Source organism: Grus americana, chromosome 2, assembly GCF_028858705.1.
Source record: "Grus americana isolate bGruAme1 chromosome 2, bGruAme1.mat, whole genome shotgun sequence".
Taxonomy (NCBI): Eukaryota; Metazoa; Chordata; class Aves; order Gruiformes; family Gruidae; genus Grus; species Grus americana.
This window is the reverse complement of record NC_072853.1, coordinates 14608648-14627920: the sequence shown is the minus strand read 5'-3', so window position 1 is coordinate 14627920 and position 19273 is coordinate 14608648. Positions and strand designations below refer to the sequence as shown.

Genomic DNA, 19273 nt, shown 5'->3' with positions numbered 1-19273 from the left:
GCTTAGTAGAGGCACAGTAGCATTTCCCTGAACCTGCTGGCTGTGCTCCTACAGCCAGACCATGGTTGGCCGCCTTTGCTGCAGGGACATGCTGGTGACTTGTATTCCACCTGTTGTCCCCTAGGAACCCCTGGTTCTTATCCTCAAAGCCACAGATGTGCAGTTATGTATGTTGATATAAGCTGCATCACATCTTTTTGTCTAAGGACTTGTTTAATTTATGAGCAAAGCATAGTCCAAGGGGCACAGATACACAGATACACAAGGAAAGGGGTATTACCTTCCAGATCTTAATCTCAATAGCATACTGCAAATAGTAGAGGATTAACAAAAGATATGCAAGAAATATATGTTTTATATCATGAAGAATTAATAGGAAAATAATTTCAGGCTATCAGCTTGTAGATGGCACTGGTAGTTTCACAAGGAAGAGAGGAAATGCTAAGTCAGCATTATTGTGTGTTAAAACAGAACTAGCTTATTTGGATTAAATAAAGGCTGTGTGTTATGATCAATGTTTCAAAAAAAGCCCCCACATTTCTGCTCTTTTTTTGAGTCAGCTTTAATTTAAAATAGCTCATGTTGGTGCAAAATCTTTTGTAAGCTACACCTCAGATTAATACACTGAGATAATTTTTAGCAATATTTCTCTGATAGTCACAGTGATTTATCTTGAGAGAAAGAACTTTTGTTGTTTTAATTCTTCATCTGAAAAACGAAAAAAAAAATAAAAAAAAAAAAAAATGAGGCAGTCATGGGTCCCAGGCTGCAGTGTTTTTTTAAAGGCTGTACATGAAAGTCTTTCAAGCCTGGGCTCAGTAGCTTTAGTTAAGATTTTGCGAGTACGTAGTCCTACTTGAAAAATCACTTCTCCACAAGTACCCCAAACAAATTCCAGGCTACCGAAAGCTAAAGAGTTTATAGTGAGGTCAGCAGCAATCTCCACTGACTTCAGCAGACCTGAGCTTTACAGGGATTTGGGTGGTGCCTACGTTCTGTGATACCATTTGTATTCTGGCAAATAAAACCCCTTATAAAAAATTCTGTCGTAGCTACACTGTTTCTCCATAACTGTTTTTCATGCTATTAGCAAAATATGTACTGATTTTAAATTAACCTTCCAAAATAATACGCATCTTGATTCTAAAGCGCCCTACATCTGAGGTCGCACATCAAAGTCTGTCCCATCCTGTTCTTGGACGTGCAGCTCCACGGAGGAGGTTCAGTGGCTCTGTACAGAGTCATTTGTATCCTGGATGTGACTGCATCAGAGAGAATGTGCTGTTGTGCTGTGTAATCCCCCCTAGTTGTTCTGGAGATGGTTAAGCAAAGAGGAGACTTTAATAAATAGGAGAGTGAATAATGTCTTTAGAGCTTCAGTGCTCTGAATACAACTTTGTGAATTCTTACAGTGCTCTAGTTTCTTTTGCATTACACAGACCAAAAATAATGGGAGAAAGAGCCAGAAGAAATACATTCCCAGTCTTCCTGCCAATTTCCTGGTACCTACTAATCTCTGCTCACTACTCACAAGTTCAGAATGAGTATCAGATCCATTCCGGCCATCGGATGGTCTGAGTAACATCATTTGCAAATCCTGTTGGCAGTACAAACAAATATCTCTGGTCTTTTACCTGCATGAGAGAATAGGTATTGCCATACTCCTTCTTGAACCAAACCTCTCTTTGACTTCATTTGTAAATAGCAATTTTCACATCTAACAAATACAGTAGGAGGCGATTTTTTTTTGTGGCCAAGCGATACAGACACAGTGCCAAGAGAAATGAATCCTAGGAGACTAGACAGGAGATGATTCTCGAGCAGCCAAGAGTAAAAATATTGCTCAGAAGAAAGAAATTGTGAAACATATTCAAAGAAAATGTAATTCTGGTCATACTGTTAGTTCTACTCTTTGACTGGGATGGGAGAAGGGAGGGACATAGAACATTATTTTTCTTTAGAAGTTTGTGTAAATCCACACTAGATCTTAGAAGTTGGTGGAAAGCTCTACATTTCCCTCCTCATAGTTAAATTAAGCCCTTCAGAGAGTCCAACCAGTTTTCATCCTGCTTTAGGACTGATCAAAAATAAATGCAGATTTTAAATCTTTGCTTTAAAAAGTGAAATGTACTTCTAAATATGAAGGTTTCAGTTTTTCTGAAGGTTTTGCTGTTACAAAAACAAGTCTGGTTTGCATTATCTTTTAGGGGCTTCCATGTTGTTATAAAACTGTGAATAGCTATCATCAAATTTTGTAAAACATTGTTCACAACTAAATACTTCTTCCAGAGAATATCAGAAACTATTTTATACTTTTTGATGCATTTCAAAGTTCCTTATACCATTCTCTGTTTCCTCTAGAAACACCAATTTTGAAGACTGAATACACCTTTCTTTGCAAAATTATTTAATTGAGCTAGGCTTGGAATCTTTTCTCTGTATATGTCTTAAAACTACTGTGATAAAGACAATGCTGGTATCTTTATTTCAATGCCATTAGCTGTTCCATTTGCTATAGTTCTTACTGTGATAGGGGAGCTGCTTTGGTTCTTGAAGCTTCAGGAACCATCTGGCTACACTGTGAAATAGGAAAGTATTTCCTTATCAAGTCTAAGGATGCATAGATGACATAATATGAGTTGACTATGTGGCTTATTTTATCATCGAAACACCCTTCTGGTGGAATTTTAAAAAATCCTTTCCAGGTACATGGCAGATAATATTCCCCAGCCAGTTTTTTTATGCCATATGATAGCAGGTTTGAATCATAGTTTCCAAATTATGTAGAGCCTAAACCTAGTAGTTCATGCTATATTCATTACTAAACCATGTCAGAAATAAAGTTTCAGGAAAAAAAATGTAAGATGAAAAGGATGTGGATTATTTTTTTTTTCTGAAGCTCTGTGAGATACCGAGGCCTAGAATGTTCTTTACTGTGTGTGTCAGCATTAACACTTTCAAACTCTTTCTTTCCTTCTACTCTCACCTCCATATTCTGGTCCTGAGCCCGAGATAAGATCATATTTCTCTTTTTTTAGGCTGCATAGTAATTCAAGAATTGACTTATCACTAGGCTGTTCAGAGACCAATGCTTTATAGCACGTGGATACAAAATGTGCATATTGGTTAATTTGCGAGAATACTTTATTAATAGTGTATTTTCTTCTACATCTGGTCAGTCTTTTTTCTATGATTTGCTTGCTTACCAGTTTCCAAGTTATCTTTAGGTTTTGGCTCTCATTTCTGGAAGTTCTGAAGCACGTTCATAATGTAAACCACATGAGCATTCCTGCTGGTTCCTGAATCAGGACCTCGGTGATAGCTCGTACATATGTACAGTTTTGCTGGGCAGAGAGATAGACTCTCAATTGCCATCTTTCAGCACTTAATCAGCGGGACTGTGAATAGTTGCAACCAGTGAGAACAGATGTAGAAGCATGACCTATCTCTATTGTAGAGAAGTCTGATAGCAAATGCTGTCGTTTACCTCGCTATAGCAGTGTTGTAAGTGAAATTCAGTCAGAGGTGAAAATTGCCAGTATAAAGAGTTTTTGTGTTGCTGCTTCTTACTTCAAAAGTATTGTGGGACTAGTTGGATTATTTTTTTTTAGTATCGGCAACACTGTATCTCCTTCTCAGAAATAAACCCTCCCCAGGGCAAATAAGGGAATTTTCTTCTAAGAAACCACTACCACTGGTTATTAATTTAAGAAAAAAAAAGGGGGGAAAAAAAGGAAAAAAAGTCTTCCAGATGAAATGGAACAGATTCATGAAGTACATATAAAAAGCTGATGAAATTGCATATATTTCTCTTCTATAGGGTCTTCCTGGCAAAGATGGACCCACAGGCCCACAAGGACCTCCTGGCCCAATGGTGAGTATTGTCCATGGAATTCGTTACTGTAAAAGTCAGCAGAATTTTGGGGGATCGCAGGTCACTCTGTTATCTGTCTACAGTGGATAGACAAAGGCCAAGGGCTGTCCTTGGAAGTTAAAATTCTCATGACACATAGGGTTGGCAGAGAGCTGCTTGTCCACTGTCATTTTTTTCCACTCTTAGCTCAAGAAAAAATGTCTCCTATGGGATGGGGAGACAGTTGTTCCATTAATAGATTGATAGCTTGTTCTTAGTCAAGTAACTGCACTATATAAAGGGAATTAGTGTTCTTAACATTTGAAACAGGACTTTCTTTTTGTAAGAAATTCCAATTAGGATTGTTAGTTGAAGTGAAGTGAACCGCCAAGTTTTGCTTGGTCTGGAGGCTGGAGGTGAGTGCAGGTATTCAAATGCTCTCATACAGTAATCAAGGAAGGCAGCAGAGGCCACATTCAGCCTTCAAAGCAAGATGTATGTGGCCTCCAGAATCGGTCTCATCCTTCCCAGCTAAGGCAGCTAGGCAAAGTTAACGCCTTCTTGATAGATTTAAGACACTAGGTGAAACTGCTGATGGTATTGACTATTCTCCAAGCAATCTTGTTCTTTTTACAAAGAATGTTCTGAGTCATCCCCCCTGAACACAGTGGTAACTTCACAGGATTTAGTCTTGCAGTTCAGCAATCTGTGCCTGTTTCAGAAAGCAAGCAACACAAGTCCATTTTTCTTGAGTGCTTTTCTTCGAGCTGTGCTTTCGGTGCTTTTTTTCCTGCAGCATGTACTTCTTAGTCCTCTCTCCCAGCATCTTGTCTTTGACTTGCAGAACTGCCTGTGTACTCTGCTTTGTGAATTTCCTCTTCATCACACAGTTATTTCTCCCATCAGAATTCATGGATGTTGACTGTTATCACCACTAAGTCTTTTCTTTCTCTTTTACTATGTAGGGCATACCTGGTACTCCAGGTGTTCCAGGTGTCACTGGAAGCCAGGGGCCGCAAGGTGATGTTGGAGCTCCTGTGAGTAAAATTAATTAATATTACTATATTTGCTGTTGTGGATTAATTGGTTTCTGATCCTGGCTTCACTGTTTTACAGATCTCCTCAATATTTATAGCTTATGATCTGTTTGCAGTTAGTGGCTAAGCGAAACATCATATTGGTCTTTCTTTGTTCATTCTTCACAATTAACTTTATTTGTTGATCTTGCATACAATGTTTGGAATAAAGGGATTAGAGAGTCAAAACACAAGATTAAAATGCAGAGGTTAAAAACATAACAGTATGTGAATTTGTAGTCTGTAATTACTTTCTCCTTTTTTTCGTTTGCACTTCAGGCAACTCTCAGGAAATTAAAGTATGCCATTTATTAACCTGAATACTTCCAAAATATTATTCTGATTTTCAAACTGTGAAAATACTGCATGAATAAGAAAACTGGCTTTCATGGTTACTCTGGGTCTACATTAGAGCAACTAACTAATGATCAGGGCTTTTTCTAGAATGTTGTTATAAATTTGACCATCAGTTTCATTGAGTGGAAAATTACACCCTCTATCCCGAAAATAAGTATTAGGAACCTCTAATACTAAGTTTGTCTTCCAGATATTATTTTCTTTATTATATAAAAACCAAAACAGTTTAACTAGAAAAAAGGAATACAACTATAAAATGAGTGTGTAAATTACGTACAGTGAACCTCTTTTTCTCTGTAACAGTTCAGATAATATTGCGTATTCACATTTTAACATTTGACCACTTGGTTAATTATAAAACCTGCTCAATTTTTTTTATAGTTTTAATTTTTAAAGGCATCAGACTGTGATAGTGTGTACTTCTGACTCAATTTGTAGAACAGAATTTTCTTCCTCAAAATCCAGTTTGCTTTGGAGATTTAGTCTAATGCAAACATTTTTATTTGGTTAAGTGGAAATGAAATGACTGATAATATATAAGCAAAGATAATAACCTAATGCCCAGTTCTGCATAGTTTCTAAGTTTAATCATGAAATCTACTAAGGAGATTTGATGAGCTATGGAACTCATTACTATCAATGTATAACATGCTGACTATTCAGTTCCTGTCCAAACACATGTTCCAGATATTGAACTAGATTTCCTAGAGTGTAGATATTCCTGAGAGTCGTATAAGACCTGTGCTGTGAATGTTTGGACTCTAGTAGGTCTGAAAACAGCTAGATAGGTAAGAAATTATTGAGTTTCAAGAACTGTCTTTCCCAAAAGGTAGAGTAATATAAGAGGCCTATCTATAGTCTTGCAGTCTTTGTAGAAGTTTCTTCTTCCCCAAGACAGAATAAGCTGTGCTTTAACCATGCATCAGTTAGCTGGTTACCTCATCGTGCAGACCTTTTCTCGCTTCAGGAGCTCCTGAGAGATGTCTAGCCTATCCCAAAAACCTCCACTGGTGAAGCTGTAACAGCCCTAGACAACTTGTTCCATTCCATAATGATCCTTACCATTATTACAGTATTACATTATCTTTAATGTCATACTTAATTTTCTGTGCAGTTTAATCCCATTGCTTACTGTCGATAGCAGATGCAGAGCCTCAGTGCAGCAAATGCTGCAAATTTCAGACCAATATTTTGTCTCCCATCAGCCTTCTCTTCCTTATACTCAGTGATGATTAGACCTATTTCAGCCATGTGAAATGCATCACCTAGTGGCCTGCCCTTGCTGACATTTTAAACAAGAGAATTCAGTGGGTGACAAACCCCTGAGAGTCATTGTCACCATGTAATTCCCAAAGGTGAGCATTTTGTTGAGTAGTGAAATGCAAAACATAAATTTGTTATTGTCAGCCTCCTGAAACCATGTGCCTTGTTTGGTTTTTCTCTTTTTACTGTGATGCTGCAAGGGAAACAACGTTTAGGTGTTAAAAATTTTGAGCAAGAACAAAATGAGAATTAATTTTGCATTTGAATCTTTTCACAGGGTCCTCCTGGAGCTAAGGGCGAAAGGGGTGAGCGGGTAAGTCTACGTTCACGTTCACCACCATTTTTTTTCCTGTCTGGCCTTCTGTCTCTTAAAAGGTTTCTCCGACAACTTATGTTTCTCTGTGTTTGCAGGCACAATAGTTTTCTCTGTGCAATCAGGCAAACATTCCTTCTTTTCCAGACATTCTCATATATACAGCTACAGTAATGTTTTGAAGGTGAGAAGTATATGGCATTAAGCATGTCCCCAAATCTCTCACTAGGGTTATCTTCTCCAACCTCCATTTGCTGGCTGAAATCAGTAATGGGAACCAGGGAAATCCCACAACGTTTTGGGGTTTTTTTTTGCCTTTTTTTTCTCATCTGTGAGGATATAATCTCTCAGGGATAATAAATGTCTTTCGTTGCTCTAAGCATTTTCAAGACAGAAATGATGCAAAAACTTGTGTTATGACACTGCTGCTGTTCTTATCCAGGGTGATCTCCAGTCCCAAGCGATGGTGCGTGCTGTTGCTCGGCAAGTGTGTGAACAACTCATCCAGGGTAAGAACATCAATAGTTCGTATGCTTCTGTCTCTAGAATGGATCTTTTCTTGCCACAATTACATACAAATACGATGCTTTTCAGAGCATCCAAGGGGATCTGTTCATTTTAATGTTCAAATGGATTTATGTACAATTAGAGCTGATTAGCATCAGGCAGCTAAAAAAAGCCTGAATTGTCTTCAATCTATTATAGTATACAGAAGCTTCTGCTGTAACAATTTTAAATTTTTATAGACATAAAATACAAAAATACCCCATCAAAGCAAGGAAATAAAATTCTACACAATAGTTCTCCCCCTTTTCTGTGTATTCCCTAAACCACTGTTTCTCCACCAACAAGCACACAACTTCATATTATCAAAGTACGACAGACCACAGCCTTGAGGACCTGCCAGTGCTCTGTTCAAACTTCGATGAACCAGATTCTCCACTGCAACTTGAAAATGAGGACATTTTTTTCCTGACAGGTCATATGGCAAGATACAACTCAATTCTGAACCAGATTCCAAGCCAGTCTGTCTCAACACGGACCATCGCAGGACCTCCTGGTGAGCCAGGTCGGCCAGGGGCTCCAGGGCCACAGGGAGAACAAGGATCACCAGGCATGCAAGGGTTTCCAGGAAGTCCTGGTCAACCGGGAAGACCAGGAGAAAGAGGTAGGCTTCATGCTTTGCATACAAAAAAATATACTTCCTTTTCCAGATACATTCTGATGGCTTTGTGTCCTATCTAAATGTGAGAACAACAGTTTTCTTACGAGTTGATTGGTGAGCTCAACCCAGCCCGTCATGAAAGCTCTGGAGACTCCCAGTCATGAAGGTAATGCAGGCTTTGCCAAGTGTGATTTGGCAGAGGTTAAATGCCTGAACTGCTGACAATTGGTGGCATCTAATTGGGCACATCACATCACGCTTTCATCTTAGTAGGACTCTGAAGTATGCTGGAGCTGTAACTGTATAAGCAAAGGAGCTTTTGGGAAAAGCAGCTGCAAAACTGACAGGTTCATGTTGGGGAAAGATTGAGCTTTTCTGCTAAACTTGAAATGCCTCAGTCTCAAGATTTCTAAGTTGTGATGGCCTGAGAGGAGCAAGGTTGATAAGAGGAGGGAAAAAATCCTAGTTTATGAGGTGTTGAGAGGATCAAGAAGAAATGATGAGGTCAGAGAGAAGGAATACAATTGACTGTTCATTTACAGTAATTCCCCTCTGTATTCTTATGTGTATGCTAGATCCCTTTCTTCTTTCTTCCTCCAGCATTGTCTAACAAAGAAATAAACTCCATGTTTTGATTTACTCTTTGTGCAACCCTGGCAATCTTTGGTGTAGCAGAGTAGCACCATCAGGGGTAGTACTGAGCAGATCTATGATTGTGAAAGTGCTTTAAAGAACATCACTTGAGGAAGTGACCAAAAACCCAAGAGACAAATGTGATATTCAAGAGCGATGAATTGGTGTTGCTGTTAGCAATTCATTTTTAAACTCGGATTTTAGATTTTCTATGAAGGCTGTTCCATTCAGGAGCTTAATAGTTCCAGTTCGCAGTAGCCATGATGACCAGAGTTAAAGCATTGTTTTAAAAAGAAAGTCTTGGAGTGAACCTGTGAGTCTGTGGGTCCTTTTTTCCCTTCAAGACTGTAATTCTAATTACCTTCTTGAAAAAAGAGGCAAGGTTTAGGGTACTAGCTTCTCAGTCATGCTGCTGCCTGCTTCAGCTGAGCAAAGACCAGCCACTGTCCAGAAAGAGGGAGGGATGAGGGGGTGGGAGGCAAGTAGGAAAGAAAATTGGAAGAGACAGCAAGCGAGGAACTAACTTCATAAGTGGTGACCTGGAGAGACTGAATACAGATTTGAGGGTAGTTGCTTAAAGTACTAGTATATTTTAAATAGCTTCTCAGGCAGGAACTGTTAAAATACACGGAACATTTTGCTGGGGCTTCAGGAATGGAGGAACCAAAATGCCAGGCTACAAAAAGGGAAACCTGTCCAGCATTTAGCATGTATTTTCCATTGTATTTCTTGTGCTGAGGCCCAGACCCATGTGTTGTACTACTGTGAACTCAGAGTGATTAGATATAGTCATCTAAATGAAACGTGATGTGGGTTAAGCCACTGCTGATAATATTAATATCTGGGAAACAGCATTGGCAATAGAGTGAGTACAGAAAGGGTAAAAGCACATTGAAAAAGAGTATTATTCTTTTCCTGTCTCTACAGAAAACTGATGTTAGAAGGGACTGCTTTTGGCAGGTAGTGCTTGTGGGGAGTTTCATGCTTGGTAGAGAGCAAGCACTTAGCAAGCGTACTTCAAGGACTATAATCAGTCAGCCAGGGCGCTCTGCAGATTTTCATAAAGTGCGATGCCAAATGTTGGGAGTGTTTTACAGTGTTTATAGCTTAAAATGAGATTGTTTTAAGAAAAGAGAATCTATATGTAATCTATATGTAAACTTAAAGACAAAATAATTGGCTCCATTTGAGTGAAAATAGCTTTTAGGATATTCACATAACTGTGAGCCTTGCACAGAACCTGGAAGGAAGAGGAAGGAGCTCATTCAGAACCTAAGGAAAAAAAAAAGACAGAATAATTTATTAGTCCTTGAGCATTTAATTTCTGCAGAAGCAACTGAAATTTTAGATTGATAGCGTGCCTGATGTAGTAGCAGTTTATTTAACAGAAAGATAGCTTTTGAGTTGTACAGACCCTTGGGATACTTCAGAATCCATTTCTAAGGAACTGCTCTAAGCTAACCCCAATATGTGGCAGTGAAAAGTAAAAATTATTTTTACCAGCTTCGCGCTTGTGGAGATTGATTGGAAGTTTCTTGTGTGTTCCCAGTTCTCACTTGATTCCTAACTAGGTATCATACAGTGAAGCAGCAGACTAAAATGCCTCTGCTTCTGGACAGGAGAGGTTTTAGTTTCCAGTGAATATAGAGAGGAAGGTAAATGGACTAGGACCCCATCCCTTGCTGTGTTCCCAAGCATTGTTTGTATTTAACTTGCTCGGCAAGTCACAGTGTATGGTGCTGTCCTGAATATCGCCAGCCAGCCACTTGAAGTCTTTATGAACAATGTGTTTCTTTTCGCCGATGTCACCAGCATTTTGATTGTGTATGAACTCGATTTACTGTTCAAACCAGTGCCAGATTAGCAACTCTGAAAAGTCAGTTTCCACCCTGAAGTACAGAAAATACACTGCAACAGTGACAGCAGTGTCCATAGAGTGTACTAAAATGTGATAGACGTTGGAAGGGAAAAAAGACTGGTTTGTTTATTTAGCTGCCTTGCTTTTTATTTAGAGCATTGCTTTTTTACCCTCAAACTATTGGAATTGCTGCAAGAACCCGTTACTGGCTCTGAGCTGAATGGCAAGGTGCTGGTAGAGTGGGAGGAGAAAAGGTGGGGGAGGCTAGACATTTCCTCCTGCTCACCTCTTGCCCACCACCCAGTCAATCCCAGCCCGTGATATGAGGAACTTCTGAAAGCGGCGCGTGGAACTGGTTAGACATCATGCACCAGAGAGAGCTTCACTGGAAAATGTCAGCAGTGAGAGAACTTGACGTCCGTGAACTTCCCTGCTAACTTGCCCAGCTAATAGCTGCTTTTCCCTTGTTTACCTTGTCACTCTGCCAAGTGTTCGTCAGATGTTTTGGAAGGAGGCTTGGATTGAGAGAGTGCCCTGGAGTTTTGCTAGAAACCTCCATTTGAACTTCTAGGTCCAGGGTGTCTCATTCCTGCATGTATTCTCTCACTAGAAACACACTGAGCTGGCCCTTCCAAGAAAGACCACCTCAGTACGAAAGGATAAGTCATTCTCTTGACAGCTTCAGTTCTCAGTGTCTCTCGCCAGCTGAGATCTATTTTTTCCAGTGTAGATGTAAGTGAATGGATCAGGATCACACTATGATGTTTGTTATTTAGTTTCGCCAGTTGATTATTATTTTAACTGTATGTTGTGGGGTCTTATCTGTTGTATTTTTCTAATGATGTGAAAAGAAACATCTCTGGCAATCTCAATATTTGTTAGCAATATTAACTTTTATTGGTGCTCCAACAGGCCATTTGAATTGGACCGGTCATTTAAAGATTAAGGAGGACACCTTGTGTTATCAGTCCCCTATAGTACATAATCCCAGATAAATTACTAAAATTTTACTCACATATTTGCATAAATATAGGAGTTTGGAAAAAAACCAAATCCAAACACTGGTTATTCACAGCACTCATCTCTATCTTTAACTAGTGCACAGCACTGGTTTCTATTTTTATTTCAGCTAGTTTGAACATCCTGTGTTTTGGTTTTATGTTTATGAACTGGGATTTAAATAACTAGTATCTGGCTTCTGAGTGCTCAAGAAGTAATTGAACTTCTGCAAAATAATATAAAAAAGCAAAGATTCAGCATGTTTTTTTCTCTTTTTTTCCAGTTATTTTTATAATACATGGGTAGTTTTCTCAACTTTGAGGAAAATGTAAAAGCTGCAGTAAAAATTATGCTGAGGCACTGCTAGCTTTCAGATGCTGTGAAAATGCAGTTGTTCCACTACTGGGTGGAGTTCTGCTCTCATGATGTGTCCTGAAGTGATTCACAGAACTTATGGCCACTCACTCCATCCCACTATGATTAAAATATAATAAATACCGAAGCTGTCACTGGGAAAGTCACTATTCTCAAGTACAGCTTCATCCAAAGTACAGCTTTCTGGCTTCATGTGAAAGAGTTAGTTAAACGTGTGTTATCAAAAGCCACATGTTTACAGCTCTGATGGCAAAATTCCAATGGAATTAAATGGAACTTTTGCCAGTTCAGTCAATTAAATATTTTTATTTCCAATTTTAGCTTCATCTGGATAAAAAATATCACCTTGTGTTGTTATATAGTATAGTTACATCTTTGAAAGAGGACATTTTTGGTAGCAGTTTAATTTTTTTTAATTGCAACATGCAGTTCTCCTCAAAGGACAGTATTCTCTTAAAGACAAAAATAGGTAAGCAATACCTAAGATTTCTTTTCGTGCAGAAACTATGGACATTTAATTTTCTTTGCTAGAGAATGTGTTCATGATCTTGGTTTTGTTTTTAATAACTGATGCTATCAGAGGTATCTTTAGCAGAGCATTGGAAATAATTGATTTCAGTTGCTTGTAATCTCCATGGGGCTGAACCCAAGCCATTGCTTATTTTGGATGAGGACAAGACATAAAAAAGTGGTTAGCATGAAGGGGGAGAGACAGTTTGATGGTATTGCTGAAGCATGTCCAGAGCGGAAATATGAAAACAGTTACTAGAATTTGAAGCCACTCTAACTCAAATGACAAATTTTGATACACACTTTTATCCCTGAGTGATTAACTATTGCAGTAACTTACATGGGGAATGATGTCTTGTCTGGCTGACTTTCTGTAAGCTATGCTCTAATGAAATGCAAAGGTGACCTTGATAGGAAGTGAAATGGGTGAATTTTGAATGTTCTGTCATTTATAGGAGGGAGCCATTACCTATGACCAAGAGCTCTGTAAGTCTGCTAACTTACTCTCATTAAAGAGCTTTGGTGGAAAGTCCATTAGGGAAGCCCATGGAGTGCTCAATTTTTACTCATGTGAGTTTTGCCTTAGGAGTAGGGTATTTGTACTTCAGTGTTTATGTTCTCTTTCACTTGGGTAAACGTTACTGAAAATTAGACTAAAAGAAACCCGAAGCAGATTTGTATCTTGGCCTTCAGCATGTTTGCTTTAGGAACTTGATATCCATGTGATTTCAAAGAAGGTTTGCTCTGCACAAGAGCTTCATAACTTGTTCCAGAATGAACATTTTATTCTTAGCCTGAGTAGATTTGTTCCATATTTATAATTTCTTACTGCAGTTTATTCTGTGACGTCATGTATGGGTGTGTGTTCTTGTGTGCGTAAAGAATAATAATTGAGTGCATGGAGGGCCACGATTTGAAAACATTATGGCAATTGCCTTTGAAGTCACTATGTAATGTTATTGTACAGCAGGATAAGCAATGGTCCTTGTACTAAACATCTGTGCAGATGTCAGATGGTTATCATGGGCCAGTCTTCTTATGATCAAAGCAATCCACAGACTTTGCCTTCTACAAATGGCAAGCATTTCCTTTCAGGGCATGTATGGTAAGAGACAATTTAGATGACTTTACCTCGTTAAAAGGCCTGCAGCAGAAGCACTGAACTGCAACAGAGGAGTCTCTCTGTATGCCTGAAGCAAGCCAGGGCTAAGCAAATTTTAGGTGTCTGGAAACCGCATTTGGAAAGCAGGACAATAGGTTTGCCTGAACTTTGTCTTTAAAATGGGTGGAATTCAGTTGTTGATCACAGATGACATGGGTTTTTTGGCAGGTTCTCCCAGGACTATAAATATAGGTTAGAGCATCTGTCTGCCTCCTAGGACTCCCTCCTGCATGCACTATGCAATGCAATCATTCATCACAGGTTCTGGATAGCACCTCTGACTGAAACTGCAATCTCTGCTGAACAAATGCTAGATTGCAAATGGGCGGTTCATACTGGACGTGGAAGACAGTCTCTGAGAGCAGGTATCACGTGCATTACTTTGCTAAGAAGCGCAGAAGAAAAGATGTTAGCAAATTTCAAGATGTCTAAGTAATTTAAACACTTAAGACCCAGTCTGATTTAGGAGCTAGGGCTACCAAAAGCTATGGATGTAAAATTCGTGAAACTTACCTTTTGGACACTTTGTAATCTGAAAGTCTAAAACAGTCTGAACAAGACCAATAGGTACCTCGTACAACCACGAGGTAAGGTAGGGGTACTGCAGTATGTTAGTCTGCAGTCAGACACAAATTTTCTCTGCTGCTGTTCTGAGATCACCAAAGGGGTTGTATTAATGGTGCTGAGCCCTTCCTTAGCAGCAAGGTTGTGTTAGCTCAAGGCTTCCCCTTCATCAACCTGGTCACATTGCTTTTAATAATCTTGTAGTTTGGCCAGAGGTTGCTCATTGTCTACTTGCAAAAGGCCGGTAGGAACTAATTTAGTTGTAAGAGAAAGCTGTGGTGTACAAGTAAGATAGAAAATACAAAGTTCGGATGTGAAGGAGGCTTGATAGAAGAGATGGCGGTGCTAGTTCCTCTCCAGCTTTTCTCCAGTGGCTAAATGGTTAGAGCATAATTTCAGAAATTTGAAGCTGCATTCCTTTCCTACCTACTACCAGCACTGGGAGAAGGTCTTGTGGTCCAGTTTGATAAATATATTCCTCTGTGTTTTGGATATTAGATCTTGGAATAAGTTCTGAAACAAGGCCTCCCTTTCCCTGATAAGTTTTTGAGCAGTTAGGCTAGAGAGCCATTCTTAATCTTTTTGGCTTAATGCATCCTGAGGTGGTAGTCAGAACCACTGAGTAGGGGAGAACATACAGTCACATATCCAAGCCACATCATCAGGATTGTCTACATCTGAACATTCAAGATTTCTGGATTTCAGCTACGTGCCGTCATCTAAAAATCTCAGAGCCTACATGTGGGACGGGTCTCAGCATAGGAGAGGTGGGTCTCAGCATGGCAGAACCACGTTGTGCTGCTGTCTGCACTGTGGAGTGAGCTCTGGACTTCTCCAGGGTCTCAAATATACTGCGAAATGGAAGGATGCTAGAGAAGAGGAGTGGAGACCCCTGAAATCCTATTGACCACAGCCCCCTGAAACACTACTGGCCTCTTACCCAGACTAGAGCTAGTGAAAACTAGTGGGATCATGACACTGATATCATTTAAATCTTTCAGTGTGCATGTGTTTACCTATTTCTCTAGGTAGATAGATAGGTAAAATGTGTGCCCTGGGGAGGCAGCTCTGGGAGCTGTTCCTAGAGGGATGCAGTCATGGCGTGCCTCCCTTCAGCTTTTCTTCCGTATTTAATTGTGACCACCTTCACGCTCTGGCTTCTGTAACCTGTCCTGAAGGCCTAACTCTCTTCAGGCGCTCTAGAGCGAGTGTAGGTGCTTAACCAAGTCATGTGCATCAGACTTGGCTTCATTCTGCTGCCAAGGCATTTATGCCCTTTGACAAGGTGGCTTTGTGGCAGCTCGGGTGGTTACAGATCATTTTGAGAATTTCCCTAAGATTTTAAGCAGTGGAGGAGGTGCTCACTTTGCCTTGAGTGTCATAGTTAAGCACAGGTGAAACTGTGAAACCAGCAAAGGAGAGCCCAGCCCATGGTCACAAGAATTCACAAGAATTCCTTGACCATCACTGTGAAGCATCCCTGGAAGTCAGTGTGAAGTGCCAGTCATGGGATAACAAGCTTATCTGATCAGGAATCTGGCTACTGAGCGTGATACAAGCAAGAATTTGCCAATAAGCTTGGCAGGTGATTCAGAAAATGAAGAATTATGGTTATCAAATCAACATGTTTTAGAGGCATGAGCTAGAGTCTCCAGGTCAGAGCACGTTCTGGGGTACGCTCTGGCCCTTGTGTTCCTACACTGGTCAGAGGAACATTCGGTAACGCTTCTAACGTGGTGACGTCCATAGGGAGGAATGTTAGATTCAGAAGAAACTGATGCAGCATTGTAGTCATCAAATGACTAACCAGTCAGGACAACCAAACACAAAGATGTCACTTTTAGTAGCAGTTATATAAATATTCTGGTATCCATAAATTTAGGGATGAGACGTACAAGACCTTGCTCTGTCTTGCCCAATATCCTCTGGAAGCAAGAGGAAGATACCTGCTATTTGCAAATTAATGGTATAAACATCACCCAGATTATCACACCATCTCTCTTTTGCCACTTTCTGCTAATTTACTTTGGCCATGGTGTTTCTTCTCTTGGTGGCCAAGTCTCTGCTGTAAAATACAGTGTTGCTAGAAACACTTGGAAAGCTTAGGAGACCCCAAAATGGGAAATGTGAAAAGCGGCTATGGTTGTATAATTTCACTATGAGAAAATAACTGGTCACTAAAAGACATTAAAAAAACCAACCAAAAACCTAACCAAAAAAGCCCCAATATTGTGTAATCAAAGGAAATAAAAGGGAAACAGGAAATAATACCTAAATATGCCAGAACAGTGTCAAAAAGCCTTGTAGAGGTAAGACAAAGAGCTTGTCATGCTGTGGTTAAAAACAATGGGCTCAATATGGAGTGACTGATGGCAGTGGTGTGGCCTGTGTGTTCCAGGTGATTGGGCTACCCAATATATTGCCCTCGAAGCCACCTGTTCAGTAGAAGACCTAGAACGCCTCAGCAGATACGGAATCCCCTGTAATTCAGCAAACTCTTACTTTGTAAACTTGATGCGAGCAATTCTTTGTCAGTGATGGGTTTTAATTACAATTTTTTCCACAGTTAGAGTTTGTTCTTGCTTATTTGCTTCCATCAGAAATTAACTTAGGATGGAAAATAAAAGATCTTCTATGGCTACTTGCAAAAATGAGGTGTCCTCCAGATGTTTTTCCTTAAGAGTTAACAGTTCCCTGAGCAGAAGGGAAGGAAGGAGGGCCAGTCAGTTGAAATTGTAGATACTGCCCCATCAAAGGCAGCAGCTGTTTTCTTTCTACTTTGTTTTTATGAAGGTGCTCTATATTGGCTTTGACTCTGAAAGTGTGGAAGCTGTGAAGCAGTGAGAGCAATTACCAGTGCTGGGAGGTCTGGAAAATGGGGGGAAAGTCCCACAAGCCAGCCTGGATTTGGTGTCTTTCAACCATCCAAATCAAACATAAACTTTATGAGACTTTCCAAGTCGCTGGTGGAAACTCAGGGTCTGGAATTTGTAGTTTTGACACCTACTTTAGTTCGACACCATTCATTGTGATTGCCGCGTATAGAAAGTGTTTTTATGGGATGCCATAGTGGTAGCGCAGAAGGAGATGGAAAGCTGGAAGAAGGTTGTGTCTTCTCTGGATTTCTAGATCTGTGATCTCTAGGGATCAGACCCAACGATAGAAATTTAGGGCCATGAGCAAGTGCAGGAACACAACTCGATGGCTGTGCATGTTGGAATGTCTGAGTTTTGTGACTAGGACGCTCTGAGATTGGGCTTCATTTGGGTGAATGGCTTTTGGCTGTGCTGAAACTCCTTCCATTTTAGCAAGACTCTGCAATCACCCACGATAACTCTGTTTATGCATAGGACCATCTTATGCTGAACCACTGTTTGGTGGGTCAATGTTTAAAGGAAAATTGGCTGTAGCATTGAAAATTTGACACTTCTTGGCCACACAGTAATTTGTGGAGAGCTTTGTGAGGCTCTGAGGATCTTCTGACTTACAGTAGTTGTACCTTGGTATAGTCCAGAGGCAGCTTTCCAGCAGGAAGCGCAGCCTGGAAACTGGCTGATGCCTCTGCATACCACCTCGATGGAACTGCCATGGCAGCAGGAATGTTTAAGACCCCAGGAATGCCATGTTTCCCGTGAGAGGCTGTCAGGGAAGGGAGGGGGAAAAGAACCAAATAATTCTTTATTTTTACCTCCTCCTTTCTCTGCCATCTGTTTTTAGATGAAAAATAACATATGGAACTATAACCCTGGTTAAATAATAAACACTGCACACAGTTTTGTTCAAAATGTGACTCTGATGAGGACTATTTCCTTAGGTTTACCAGGCGAGAAAGGAGAAAAAGGCAATCCAGGTGTTGGAACACAAGGACCCCGAGGCCCACCAGGATCTACAGGTAAAGCTGTTGTGCTCGGGACACCTGGATTAGACCACTCCGACCCATGTGCAAAGCCGCTAAGACCTGCATGGCTCTGTCCTCCACTTCTAAGGCTTAAGTAGCAGAAGAGTCAGTAGCTCAGGCATCTTAATTGTCATAATTTTCTTACTATGTAATATGACGTCGTGATGCGTCACATGACGGTGTCATCAGTCACACAAGTGTTTTCCTTTTCCCTGTGCTAAACTGCTTCTCCAAAACCTTCTTTTTTAATGTTTTAATTATTATTTTTTTTTTCAGAGATGGAGCCTGGAAAGGGAAAAAATTACTCTGGATTAATTTGCATTTGTTTTCCCATTGACTCGAAGTCATACCTAGCTGTAACTCAACAGAGAAATGTATATTAATTAAGCACATTAATCACAGTTATTTATATTTAGCTCCTGAAAAAAGCAGAGAAGGTGATATCCAGGTCCTGTTGGAACAGGCGTAAAATTGCATTGACTTTGTTAGGATATTCTGGAGCACCAGTATCGAGGCGCAGCATTACCCAGAAGCGAAAGCGAGCGGGTGAATCGGGAGCTGCGCAGGCATCCGGGTCCATCCTCCCCCCATGAAACTGCCTTTCTAAACATCTAACGCTTGAAACATTTGCTCTAGTACAAATTTCTGGCTAAGAGCTGTCTCTGGCAAGGAAGACGGAGCAGCAGGGGTTCCCCGCTGCTAACGAGCCTCCTGTCTGGCCGCTGCTTCGTCTTCCTTGCAGAGGAAGGCTGTAGCCTTTCCCTTGGCTTGCTGAGATGCTCCTCTGCTCAAGCTATCTCCTGGAAGTGTTTGTAGCACGCTCAGTGCCATGTTTTCAAAGCACCAGACCTGCCAAGGTGACCTCAACTCGCTGCTTTATGAAAGGCGCCGCTCAAATGTTTCATTTCCCCCTCCTGCTCAGGACCTCCAGGAGAAAGTCGAACTGGCAGCCCCGGACCACCAGGTTCTCCAGGCCCACGAGGTCCCGCCGGTCATATGGGGCCCCCAGGCTCGCAGGGTCCTTCTGGCCCACCAGGCTACTGTGATCCGTCCTCCTGCGCTGGTTACGGCATGGGAGGTGAGTAGCTGGGAGTTGGGGCGGCTGCCGTTTGTAGAGGCCGGGGTGGCATTTTCCAACAGCCAAAGTAAGCTGGAGGCTACTGGTGAACCTTGCGCTAAACCATGGTTGCTCCCTAAAAACATGCGTGTCCAGTGCTGCCGTGTTTGGTGGGACTACAGCGTGAGGA

The 19273-nt window shown here is 40.6% G+C and overlaps 1 protein-coding gene across 4 annotated transcripts in view; it reads left to right on the top strand.

The window, feature by feature from the left end:
- The window catches only part of COL14A1 (collagen type XIV alpha 1 chain), a 126223-nt gene that overhangs the window by 104796 nt on the left and 2154 nt on the right, over nt 1-19273 (top strand). For all 4 annotated transcript variants that reach the window (XR_008575809.1, XM_054816121.1, XM_054816120.1 and 1 more), the window contains exons 41-47: nt 3821-3874; nt 4819-4890; nt 6827-6862; nt 7305-7371; nt 7842-8030; nt 17943-18020; nt 18949-19104. Coding sequence is in view for 3 of the 4 variants with exons in the window: in XM_054816121.1 (XP_054672096.1) it covers nt 3821-3874; nt 4819-4890; nt 6827-6862; nt 7305-7371; nt 7842-8030; nt 17943-18020; nt 18949-19104 (652 nt within the window). In the remaining variant the exon portion in view is untranslated. The remainder of the gene's footprint in view (nt 1-3820; nt 3875-4818; nt 4891-6826; nt 6863-7304; nt 7372-7841; nt 8031-17942; nt 18021-18948; nt 19105-19273) is intronic.